General features: G+C 37.2%; 1 protein-coding gene and 1 non-coding gene across 2 annotated transcripts in view; both read right to left on the bottom strand.

Moving 5' to 3' along the window:
* Positions 1-13,614, bottom strand: part of KMT2C (lysine methyltransferase 2C) — a 270,207-nt gene that overhangs the window by 59,587 nt on the left and 197,006 nt on the right. The window contains exons 32-38 of the mRNA XM_045289870.1: positions 13,350-13,564; positions 11,651-11,724; positions 10,185-10,367; positions 7,958-9,835; positions 5,625-5,917; positions 2,503-4,295; positions 1,602-1,713 (exon numbers count right to left, since the gene is read on the bottom strand). Of these exons, the coding sequence (XP_045145805.1) occupies positions 1,602-1,713; positions 2,503-4,295; positions 5,625-5,917; positions 7,958-9,835; positions 10,185-10,367; positions 11,651-11,724; positions 13,350-13,564 (4,548 nt within the window). The remainder of the gene's footprint in view (positions 1-1,601; positions 1,714-2,502; positions 4,296-5,624; positions 5,918-7,957; positions 9,836-10,184; positions 10,368-11,650; positions 11,725-13,349; positions 13,565-13,614) is intronic.
* Positions 6,402-6,565, bottom strand: LOC115869620. Its single transcript, XR_004046287.1, has one exon. It is a non-coding gene; the product is annotated as a U1 spliceosomal RNA (small nuclear RNA).

The following is a 13,614-nucleotide window of genomic DNA, read 5'->3' as shown; positions in this document are numbered from 1 at the left end:
ATACTTTCTTTAGCAGGCAGCTGAGTGGATCCTTGAACACTTGTGTTAGAGTCGGAATTTTCCTGATTAGTTCTTTTTTCAGGAAGATCTGGATTACAAGGCTGCAAAGAAGTCTTTTCTCCATCATTAAGGTCTGTGTTAGTAGAAACTTGTGAGCAGGGAATGTCAACAGTACCTTTATCTTCACTTTTCTCAATTTCGTATTTGGTTTCCTCTTTGGACTTTGGAGACAATGTTTCTGTTTTTACCTCACTGGTAACAGCAGAGCTTTTCTGTTGAGAATGTTTATGAGACGCAACCAAATTTTTGTCTTCTTGCTCTGTTTTGGCGGGTTCAATAGACATGCACTGATTATCATCAATTGGAACATTAAGATCTAGTTCTTCATTAAACATGCTTTTCTTATCTCCCAAATCAAGTTCTGGATCTGTATAAGCAATTATATCAAACTCTCCTGATCTCAAGAGGTCATCCAATCACCTGACCTCGCTCCATGTGACTTCTTTTTGTTTCCACGAATGAAGAGGGACATGAAAGGACAGCGATTGACGATGTAGAAGAAGTGAAGAAAAAAACGAGGGAGGTGCTGTCAGCCATCCAAACAAATGAGTTTGAAAAATGTTTCCAAGAATGGAATTGCAGATTTGACAAATGTATTAAGTGTAATGTAGAGTACTTTGAAGGTGATAAGGTTGTTTTGCAAAAAACAAAAAAATTTAAATACATAGTTTTGAAAAAAATTTAAAAATATATTTTGGGGGGAAGGTACCTCCTCGTATACTCACAGTTGGGAGTCTCATTCATCTTTTCACTTTGTTCAGTTTGAACATCTATCTATATAACAACTTGTTAACTAGGTAATTGTTTGTAAGATAGTTTATTGCTATTATTACAGGGTGATAAATATATATATATATAGTACTATTTACACCTTTGCTGTTTTCACTTTTATGTACTTCCTAGTGTCTTCCTTAGCCTTTGCCAAGTTGTGTTGCCTACCCTCCTCCTTACTGTATATTGCTTTTCACTTCATTCAAGTCAATATGTATTTATTGCCTAGGTAAAGGCTATTCTTTTATCCTTGGTAACCATCAAAGAATGCTTCTTTTGGGCACAAGCCCTCCGGGTATTTTAAAGTTAAATTCACATTTGCCTTAATCACTTACTACTGTACTGTACTGCAATGTCCTACGTAGTCTTTGCTCTCTGTGTTCTTCTTTTTGATAGAAGGAAAAATGACCAAATACTTAAATTCACTATCTCAAATAACATATTTTCTTTTCTTAAAATAGTTTCATTTTAGTTTCCATTTACCTTTACATTTTCATCTATTTAGAAGGAAAGATCTTGTCTCAAAGATCTATTAAGTTAGTATTATCAATTCTCACGGTATTTAAATGAATTCACATTCATATTGTGGATTTTCTCATCAAGTAAATCTTCTAAACTTTTCTATTAAATGCTAGTCCATTTACCATGAAATAAAGGAAAATTAACTACTTAGTATTTATTTTTCATTTCTTGAATATAGGCTTCTCAGTTTTCTAGGGCTAGAGAGCACTTCTTGATGCACAGTAAGAATGAGAAACATTTTCACCTACCTGTTCATAACCATTGGTGGCATGCCCATATTGTTTTGTGCCATTACTTTATTTATTCCTTTAAGGGCTACCATTTTTGCTTTCATTATAGGATCTGTAATTGCATCAAAATCTAAAGAAGAAATATATTTTAAAATTATACACTTCACAGTACTTTAAGGAATACTAAAAGGTAAAATAACTATCACAAAATTATGTAATATATAAACTATTATTCTTTATTATTTAATGATTACTATAGGTTTCTATAATAGGTAAGAAATTATGAGACCCTTATTCTGAATTGAATCCCATCTCAGTAAAACAAAATATACTTTAATAGATTACCGTACAAGAATTAAAACAATAAACCTGTCAAATTTGAGTATGACAGTAATCTAAAGTAAAACAATCTGCCCCCATCCAAATTTTCATGTTAATCAGAGTTACTTTTTAAAATTTAACACCATGACTGAGAACTTATAATTATTTCCAATACTATTGCACTGCACCAGTATCAGTTATCACTCTTAAAAAGATGTATCAATTTCTTGATACCTCACTGTATGAAATGGCTAGTAAAAAAAGGGTCTCTTTTGTATAAATGAAAAAGAGGTGAGTGAATTTGATAAAATTAGTAATTCATAGAGAATATCAATGTTACCACTGAAAAGAAAGAATACTATTTAACGGAAACAACAGTACCATTAGTAATGGAATTGACTAAGGGCCTGCAACTGATTGGATCATTTGATTTCCCTGACCTTCAAAGAACTCACTTTCATTTAAAAGCTGAAAGAAAAATACAAATAATAAACCCCAGTGCACTATTCCAAACATAATTTTAATCCTGTCATCTTAAAGAATACTGGAGACTAGTCATACCCATATTAATTGCTACTGAAACAATATAAAGTCCTACCAATGTTAGGAAAGAATGGTTCAGACCGCTGACGTATCATGGCTTGCATTTTTCTTTGTTGCTGCTGTTCTTGCCTCTCTTGATCTAAAAGATCCTGCAGAAGCAGTGGCTGTTCCTCTAGAAGGAGGGGCCTCTCTCTATTCTGCTGGGCTGATGTTGGAGGAATCATGAGCTGTTGAGGTCCAGATATACCACCGGTACCAGACTGACTTGTCAGAGACACAGTTTGATTTGTAGATTTTCCTGTCCCAAAATTGTGACTCGTTGACTGACCCTGAACAAATCCTGGATTTACTTGTGCACCCTGAGAAAAAGTATGGTTTACCCTAGAAACTCCTGCCACATTAGAATTTATGGTATTATCCAAAACATGACCAGGTGCTGTAACTAAAGTAGGAGGTAAACTTGACACTTGATTGGATGGTGATGGAGGCAAGTTTGGTGGTGGAGACCCCAAAGGCCTCCTGTCTGAATTGTCTGATTTTTCATTAGTAAGCAAACTTGAGAGGACAGGAGTGGACCCAGTTACGTCACAAGAATTCATACTTTCTTTAGCAGGCAGCTGAGTGGATCCTTGAACACTTGTGTTAGAGTCGGAATTTTCCTGATTAGTTCTTTTTTCAGGAAGATCTGGATTACAAGGCTGCAAAGAAGTCTTTTCTCCATCATTAAGGTCTGTGTTAGTAGAAACTTGTGAGCAGGGAATGTCAACAGTACCTTTATCTTCACTTTTCTCAATTTCGTATTTGGTTTCCTCTTTGGACTTTGGAGACAATGTTTCTGTTTTTACCTCACTGGTAACAGCAGAGCTTTTCTGTTGAGAATGTTTATGAGACGCAACCAAATTTTTGTCTTCTTGCTCTGTTTTGGCGGGTTCAATAGACATGCACTGATTATCATCAATTGGAACATTAAGATCTAGTTCTTCATTAAACATGCTTTTCTTATCTCCCAAATCAAGTTCTGGATCTGTATAAGCAATTATATCAAACTCTCCTGATCTCAAGAGGTCATCCAAGTTGGGGTCATTAGTTTCCAAATTACCTAAAGTATCCAATTCATCTCCCTTGCCATCTTCTGTATCTAGATTTAAATTTTCAAGATCATCATCATCTAAGTCTTTGACTTCCACCCCTTCAAGGTCTTTAACATCTAGTTCTTTTACAGATGGATCAATAGAATCAAGTTTTTCTTCAAGACCATCAGAAGATTGGTTGGTAGTCTGTAAATCAGATGTTGTTTCAGCTGGTGTAGATGTTGACAAGGAAGCCTCTGAAAATTCACTGCCTAATGGATGACTCAAAGATCTCATGACCACAGAAGGTGAATGAGCAGGATGAGCTTGCTCTTGCTGTGATGGTGGTGTTTGTTCCAAATTTGGATGCACAGGCAACCGACTGGGTAGACTTTGGGGAGGTCTTCTCATGGGGTCTGGATGTCTAGGGCCTGGAAAGTCTGCCCGGGGAATGAAGTTTCCATGTCTTGGATGAGAAGGTGCTTCTATAACACTGTCAGCAGAAGCACTGCAAGGTAGCGGTGGCCTTCCATCGGGGGCCCTATGCCGCAGTTCAATAAATGCTTGTCCCAGTATATTATGCTGCTGAACTGGCAGACTCTGTGATGGAAAATGCTGAGCAAGTCCAACTTGTGAGTTACTTAAAGGCCTAGGCATATCTACAGATACTGATCTTCTGAGTTGTGGAGGAACTCCAGGTCCTTGTATTTGGTGAGGAGGCACAAGAAAGTGCTCCTGAGTTGACAGGGTACCATGACTACCTCCTGAAAATCCAAATCTAAAAAAAAAAAATTTCAAACAGTTAATTTTAATATAAAGTATGATATTAAGTTTATATTTAGAATGAATAAAGGAAAAGCTTTAAGCTGTAGGTATATTACTATTGTTAAATATAACGACTAGGCAAAAACCAAAATATCATTAGAAAATGCCCATATACAAATAACTTTTTCTAACTACTGTATAATGTACACCTTATCTGAACTCTAAAAGCTTGGCACTGTAACAAATAATGTAAATAAAGGCAATCATGAAGCAGATGGAACAAACTGCTCAGAAAAAGACAGTACTATTGGAATTTATGACTAAGAGCCGAGCCCATTTATTTTCTCTCTGTTCAGGGAAACTCCAAGGAGGAGGGTGATTTGGGGGATGTCTGCATGAAGATAGGAGGTCTACCAAATGAGACCAATAAACTTGTGAGTCTCAATACTGGAGAAGACAATAGTACAGGTATTACACTATGTAGCCTAACTAAACCTACTGACTTGAAAGGAATGAGGTGGACAGGATACAGCAAGAGATAAAATGACAGGCAGCATCTACAAAGATTTAATGAATCAATATAATACAGGCCTCAATTCTATATATTTTATTTTACTCTAGGAAATACTAAAGACAACTTATAAAAATAGAAGACACAGTAACAAACCTAAAAAGAAGGAAGACCAAGAAAGAGTAAGTGTAGAACATGGAGATAGGTATAAGACTGAAAAAAAATCTACTTTTGAAGACTCATCAACATGAGTTTAGCTTTAACATTTCCACTAGCCACTACAAAAAAGGAAATATGGACATGATTCACTACCAACAGTTTTATAACCTTATCTAATCATGGAATGTTCTTAAAATATTCTTAAAATTTGAAAATCAAAGAATATTTACACTCTAAGAGAGTGGAAGTTCATAATATTAAAGGAGGGGACAATTATCACTACTGTCACCCTATCCTAGGAGACTTTAACTGCATGTGGTAGTTCCATTTTAGGATCTGTGATTTAATTTATATTATAAACTATACTATTATTGCTGGAATTCAATGTTAATATAGTCATTATAAAACTTACGTACTTAAAATGTAATAATTTATACAACAAATACAGTTATTAATAAAGCCAATGCTTTTACAGTCTTTTGGAAGTTTTTAGAGAGGTGGGTAAAAAACTATGCCTGTCATTAGAGAAAAAAAATCAATTTTACCTCAGAAATTATAAAGAGGTAGAAACAGTGTAATTTTTATAATTACAAATATTTGATTATTAAAGTAATATTATTTATCTGTGCCTCTAACAACAATTTAAATATAACGGAACATTAAAAACATTACCTAAATCCATGAGGTCGCATCCCCATACCAGCAACATCAGGAGCATAGGGCCCATGCTGATCTTTTGTGAAAACAGCATATCTAGGCCCTAAGGGAGGAACAATGGGCGTTCTAAGGTTTCCAGGATAGGGAGGTGGAGGTCTGGTGAAAGTCTGGTTGAGATTCTCTGGTTGCCAGTGTTGAAGTGGCCCAGGATGAGGCACTACTGGTGGATCCTGTGACCCCTTCTCCTGTCGACCAGCAATCTTCTTCTGCTGTTGCTGCTGGAGAATCATCTCACGTAACTTTTGCCGCTGAATGGGAAGAAAAACACATTTTTAAGTTATTCAGATTTCTGATAATAGTTTTATAAAGGCTGATAGCTTTTAAAATCTTAATAGGTAGGAGTCCTCGCGGCATAGTGGTTAAGCGCTCAACTGAAAAACCTAAAGGTTGATAGATGGAACCCACCAAGTAGCTTCACAGCTGAAAGGCTCGGTGATCTGCTTCCATAAAGATGGTAACTAAGAAACCCTGAAAGGCAGTTAGTTAGTTCTACTCTGTTGAATGGAATTACTAGGAGTAGAAATGGACTTGACAGCACATAACACTATGTGCTATTTAAAATACCCTTTCCAAGCTTGGTAAAACAATAGTTATAATTGAGTGAGGAGCCCTGGTGGTGCTATTCAGTAAGTGTCAGACTGCTAACTTCAAAACTGGCAGTTCAAAAATGCTATCTTCTCCACAGAGAAAGATGAGGCTATTTGTTACTGTAAAAGAAATTTACGTTTTGAACAGGGGAGAGCGTGAACACAACACCCCTACTACCACAAAATATGCAGTCTAGTTTCCTACATTTGGGGACATCGCAGGGGTCAGCACATCTGGAGTGCAATGGGTAAGTCTTGTCCTGGGAAAACCACCTTCTTGATCATGGTATCTCCCTGCCAGGTGAGCATTCCTGTTCAGATTTACAGCTTTAGAAACTCTAAAGGGTTTCTATGAGTTGGAATCAATTTAATAACAGTGGGTTTGTTTTGGCTATTCACCAGAAATGCTATCGAAAATAAATTGATAATTTGGGTCCTTTCCGCGCTATGTAATAAAATTGAAGACTTTCAATTTAAGGATTTTCCTATGAGTTTATTGAGATTAAAATTAGATACAAAATAAATCCAATTCAATTGGTATTAATTTTACCAATTTCAATGTCCTTTTTTGCAGTATGATGATTTCTACAAAATAAAAAAAACTTTGTAACACTTTTGTTGATGAAATGAAAAGCTTTCCTCAGAAGCAACAAAGCCCACATGGAAGAAGCACACCAGCCTGCGTGATCATGAGGTGCCAAAGGGATCAGGTATTAGGCATCAAAGAACAAAAAATCATATCCTTGTGTGCTCACCTCCCCAATACGATTGCTGAAGACAAATGGGAGCATAAGCAAATGTGGTGAAGAAAGCTGATGGTGCCCGGCTATCAAAAGATACAGCATCTCGGGTCTTAAAGGCTTGAAGGTAAACAAGCAGCCATCTAGCTCAGAAGCAACAAAGCCCACATGGAAGAAGCACACCAGCCTGTGCAAGCACGGAGTATAGAAGGGATCAGGTATCAGGCATCATCAGAACAAAAAATCATATCATTGTGAATAAGGGGGACTGCAGAGTGGAAAACCAATGCCCATCTGTAGGCAATTGGACATCCCCTTATGGAAGGGTGGCGGGGAGGAGATGAGCCAGTCGACATGCAGTGTAGCAATGATGAAACATACAACTTTCCTCTAGTTCCTAAATGCTTCCTCCCCCCAGCCCCCATTATGATCCCAATTCTACATTACAAACCTGGCTAAGACCAGAAGATGTACATTGGTACAGATAGGAACTGTAAACAGGGAATCCAGGGTGGATGATCCCTTGAGGACCAATGGTGAGAGTGGCGATACCAGGAGGGTAGAGGGAGGGTGGGGTGGAAAGGGGGAACCAATTATAAGGATCTACATGTGACCTCCTCCCTGGGGGCTGGACAACAGGAAAGTGGGTGAAGGGAGACGTTGGACAGTGTAAGATATGACAAAATAATAATTTATACATTTTATCACGGGTTCATGAGGGAGGGGGGAGTGGGGAGGGAGGGAGAAAATGAGGAGCTAATGGCAGGGGCTTAAGTGGAGAGCAAATGTTTTGAGAATGATGAGGGCAATGAATGTACAAATGTGCTTTACACAATTGATGTATGTATGGATTGGGGTAAGAGTTGTATGAACCCCTAATAAAATGATTAAACACAAAACAAAACTAAAAAAGAAATGAATAGCTTTCTCTGAATAATAATTAGAAGCATCTAACATTTACCTGTCTCAATTTCTCTGTATCTGCTTGAGTCATATTGATGGTATTCTGCACCTCAGTTACTCCTGAAGTTGATACAGGTCCAGGAATTTGAGAGATGGTAGGAAATGGCTGACCTTGAGAATTCAATGGAGAGCTTGAAGATCCACTAAAATTCCCCTCTGAACCAGGTCTTTGATGATCAGTGACATCATGAACAACCTGACTTGTTCCGAAAGAATCTGATTGAGATCTTGGAGTCACTGGAGACTGATCATACGGATCATGGGCAACAGGTGGGGAAACATGGCTAAATGTGTCTGAAAGACCAGGTCCAAGAGGCCTGGGTGTTTGAGAACATGAATCAGGTGGTCTTACCAAAGGGGCAGACAAAGCTGGTCCACGATTTTGTGCTGCCTGCAGGAAAAGATCCTGATTTGGCACGAGGACTGGTCTTATCATTGAGGACCTAGTAAAACCCTCTGAAATCCTTGGCCTTGGTGCTGCTGGTGATTGAGAATAAGGAGCAGGAATTCTAGGTCTTGGTGTTCCAGGAGGATGAGCATATGGATCAGAATGCCTCTGAATAGTTGCAGACGTAGCAAACAGGTCTGTCTGTGTAGATGGCCTTGGGGTTGGTGGCTGCTGACTATATGGATCAACAGTAGTAGGTCGGGGAGTTCCAGGAGGTTGAGAATAAGGGTCTGGATTGGACCGAGCTGTTCCTGAAGGTTGTGAGTAAGAATCTACAACAGGTCGTGGAGTTCCTGGGGGTTGGGAATATGGGTCCTGAGATATTGTCCTTGATATGGTTCCAGATTGGGGAAAAGCCCTTGAAGGATGGGCAAAAGAGTCATTCATTGCTGGATGTGGAGTGAGGGGAGGCTGGCTATATGGGTCACTGGATTGACTATGGGAAAAACTATCTATCGGTCTTGGTGTCAAAGCAGGTCGTTCATAAGGGTCAACAGACATTCGCCTTGGTGGCTGTGGCACTGATCCATAAGGATCTTGGGAGGATGGAGGGGGCTGCATTGGAGTCTTAAAAGGTCCGGGACCACTTTCAATAGATACAGGTGTCAACAAAGGCCGTGCAGAGATCCGTTGTCTCTGAAACGTATCTGCCCTAGGAGATGGTTTTGTAAAGGGGTCACTGGTCCCAGATGTTAGAGGACTTTTTGCAGTTTGCTCTGAAACTACGGGAGATCTGGGTAGTACCAAGGGTTTGGGAAACTGATCTGTTACCATAGGTCTAGGTGTGTCTGGAGGCTTTGCATAGGGGTCACTGTTTGTTGTGGAGGAAGAACACAAATCTCTCACTGGTGAAGGCCTATTTGTAGCTGTTTCACTTATCTGAATGGGCCTAGAGGCTGATGATAATGATGTACAGTTTTCCCCTGGTGCAACAGAATTTCTTCTGGGGAAACTATGGCCTCCTGCAGGTGGTCTAGGAGTACCAACCATTTTGGCATAAGGATCCATTGGAGATGGTGATCTGGAGTTAGAAGATCCAGGTGAAAACATCTGTGGAGAAGATGACTGAGAACTCTGAGACTGAGAAAGGTTCTCCTGAATGGGAATCCGGGATGGAGTTGGAGGAGGAGGAGGTGGAGCTTGTGGTTTCACAAACACATCATCCAAAGATGAAGAAGTAGGAGTACTTGGTAATTGTTTTGTAAACAAGTCTTTATGGAATGACTGTGCTGGAGACATATTTCCATTGCCAGGCTGAGGTGTCAAGGGACTGTGGATCCCACTACTTGGTGTGTCTGAGCCAGACTGTGTTAGAAGATGTTGAGAACCAAACTGCTGCTGCTGCTGCTGCTGCTGCTCATTCTTCACCTGCTCAAGTTTCTGCGTGGCTTCAATTTTAGCTTGCTGCTTACTTTTCTGGCGCATTTGCTGAGGAAACAATAAATGTAATTAAAACACAATTAAGGAAGAAAATATCCTGAAAAATAACAACAGTACCAGAAAAAATTAATTTATCCAATTTCTTTCTTAGATTCATATTTATAAAGAAAGACTATTAAAGGCTGTTATCCATCACACTACGGACAGTATTCCGTTGTTCACAATCTATGTCAATAAACATCTAGAATCAAACTAAAATTGAGAAAGGCTCTAAGTCTCTTTATGATCAACTTTTGTTGCTTTACCAAAAGCTATACTCTTAAACTGAAAAAGCGGCTCTACTAAAAAAAAGCAAAAATGTTATTTAAAAAAGAAAATTATTTTAAAAACCTCATACCTGTCTAAATTTCCATTCCTGTTCATGTTCTGATTCTCTTTGTTTCAGTGGATCTTTAAAAAGATCCGTATCAATACGCGAGCTGGGATCAATGCTATCTTGCTGTTGTTGTCTTTTCATGGAGTCGTTTGACATCTGCACTTTATTAATGCGTAAAGCAGCTCTATTATCTCTGGCTTTTTGCTGAAGGGGGAAAAAGGAGAAAAAATTATCCTCCTTAGTAAAGCAATAGTCAATGCTAATAAATTAAAATACACAGCAAACCTGATCACAGAAAATAAAAATTTGGTTTAATAATTGAGATATTTTCCTTAGCTCTAATAGCCTTTTCTATGGAAAGCATCTAGATACACCTTTTTCACAGAGCATGCTACCTGTCAGTAGAGGGCACATTTTTATCTATGTCTGTGAAATAGGCTGAGCGATACCAGGTTCAACCTATATTTTTTATCTTACTTACCTGAACAGACACTTAAAAATGGAAGAATTCATAACTTTCACACCTATCCCCTAAGTCTAAAGTCTTACCAGAAACATAATGTAAACATTACCAGAAACATACTTTTAGAAACATTAAAAATAACCTTACTAAAGTAAAGGCAGAATAAAACAAAGCATATCAACTTATCAAGAGAAAATATACTGTATCCACTTAAAGGAACTCTGGTGAAACAGTGGGTTAGGCATTGGGTTGCTAACCACAGGTTGGCAGTTCAAAACCACCATCTGCTCCTATAAAAATATATAGTCTGAGAAACTCTAGGTAGTAGTTCAGGTTCACTATGAATTGGGATTGACAGCAGTGAGTTATATTTAAGCAATATTTATCATTGTGAATATATATGCACTGAAAATCAAGTTAGAAAATAACTGCACATGCTTTTCAAAACAATCATGAAACTTTAACATGCTTTAAGAGAAAGCAAGATTTGAGTCAAATTGACAATCGTAATTTGGCACTTTGGGAGAAAACAATTCACCACCTGCACTGTCAATCTTTTAAAATGCCCTGATAATTCTTAGGAAAGGTCATGTTTCAACAACTCCCAAAAGAGTCTCAATAGGTCCTTCCTTGAGGCAAAAATAATCTTTTTTGAATCTAGTAAATTAAAAAAAAAAAGCTTATTATGCAAGGAACTGACACACACTAATTCCCTCCACCTTTAGTATTCTTTTGGAAACAATTTTGAAGTGAAATGAATTAAACGTGAACCTAAAATATAAATTTTCAATCCTTAATATCTTCATTCTGCTAACTAGTTTAAAGAATGTCACACTCCATATTATGGTGTGATGACTTAGGAAATCACTATAAAAGAAGTTTGCTAGTTGCCCAAATAATGACAGATTTTCTGCAATGAAAATATTTTTAGTATCTGCAATAAAAATTGATTTTTATTGCTAAAATAAAATACGGTTTGGGTATTTTGTTTAGAAAGATAAATACAGAAAAGTTTTAAAAATACCACATATGGTGCTCTTTCCTGTGAGCTTGCTTTTCTCCACAATTTAGCAATCTGCTTTACTCTGGTAGTCCAGTCTGTAACAAAGAACACAGTACACACAATTGTAGAACCACAGCAGAGATGTGCAATGATAGAAAAAATTGCTGATGAACATCTGACAGTTATCTTATTCATGCCATTGTTTTCATAAATTAGTATCCTTACAACACAAAGTTCCTGGCATATAGTAATTCAAAAGCTATTTTCTGAACAAAGTATTGCCTTATTAATCTGGCTTGTAGAGTTGTAAAAATTTTAATTCCAAGAGGTTAAACAGTCAAAATAAATCTAAACTATAATAAATTACCTGAGCCCTGTAAGACATTATCAGAAAAATGCTAAAATTATAAAATATCTAAATAAACAAAATATGCCCCAAAGATAGTACACATTTGTGTACAGGCCCATGGAAAAGTCAGGAATTCAAGACATTTCTATGAAATTTTGTATCATGACAGTACAAAAGGTGCTAAGGATACATGTAAAAGAGATTTATTCCATCTTTTAAAAGAAGCTTCCCAAAAGTCAGTGCCAAGGAACATCAGCTAAGGGAACACAGACACATCATTTCATGAAGTTCTAGGTAATTACTTTGCTCTACTGCATCTATAGGCTCAATCTACACTGACACAAAGTGATTTAAGATAACCAACATATTTAAGGAACAAGAGCCAAAGGAACCTGGTGGCACAGTGGATTAAGCATTAGGTTACTCATTTCAAGGTCAGCCATTAGAAGCAAGGTGCTCCGAGGAAGGAAGATGAGGGTTTTCTTGTCCCTTAAAGATTTACAGCTCCAGAAATCTACAGAAGCAATGCTACTCTGTAAGTGTTGGAATCAATTTGATGGTAGTGACGGAAAAAAAGCAAATATAAATGGGATAGGTATACATATACCTGAAGATTGTGAATATTGCTTTAATAGACATTCTGGCACTAAACCTCCGAGTCCTTCTGTTAGTTATCATTTATTTTTTATATAAAAAAGAAACTACCACAGGGATACCATACTAAAAAAAGCACATGTTATTCATACAAAAAATTTACTTCTAGATACCCTGGTAGTCATGTAATGGGGTTTAAATGAAAAATTCTGGTTATTCTTGAACTAAAATTATTAAAACAATATTGACCCACAACTATTTTGTAATGGAAGATTTCATTAATGCAAATATTTCAACCTCTGGCTAATCAGAATTTTCAATTAAGACCTATCTGAATTTTCAGAGGTAATGGTAATCAATTGAAAAAAGATGAGGAGACAAGAAGAGAAGATAGCATTGAGTTACTTTTAATGTCAACACTATTTAGAACGGACTCAAATTTAGCCTAATGTAATTCTTTTGATTAAATGACACTTCATGTTCTAGCAATTTGGGGGTAATTTATATAACACAATACCGACTTTCATGTGTTTATAAGCACAGCTAGAAGTTGGAAAACTGATCCAAAAGTAATTTAAATTACTTTTTGAAAATACATAGGTATAGGATCTAGGGCTAAGAAAATGCAAGATATTTCTAGACAAGGAAATCTTCAAATTATGCAACACTAAATGAAAATGAGTGATAAGACGGCTTTCTGTTGCAGTAAAAAAAAAGAAAAAGGTGTCATACATGAGACAAGGTTGATACAATAGTAACAGAACATCCATGACTTACCAGGGAATTCTTCCTTTAAGTTAGGGAAATTAATATTTGTGTAGAGAACTGGTGCGACTGTTGCCATTTCACCCAAAGCCTCTTCTTTTTCCCATTTAAGGGTACTTCTCTGGGTATTTGACATGGCATCGTTTTCTCCTTCCATAGTAGGTGCTGATGGTGTCCAAGAGCTATTAGGATCACTCACTATTGGATTAAATGCTGCATTTTTCTCCCTGGCAAATAACAAATAACTTAGCTTTACACTCATAAAATCATCTAATTC

Source organism: Echinops telfairi, unplaced genomic scaffold, assembly GCF_000313985.2.
Source record: "Echinops telfairi isolate 266 unplaced genomic scaffold, ASM31398v2 ScPeMD7_31;HRSCAF=116, whole genome shotgun sequence".
In the NCBI taxonomy this organism is placed as follows: Eukaryota; Metazoa; Chordata; class Mammalia; order Afrosoricida; family Tenrecidae; genus Echinops; species Echinops telfairi.
This window is presented reverse-complemented; position numbering and strand designations above follow the sequence as displayed.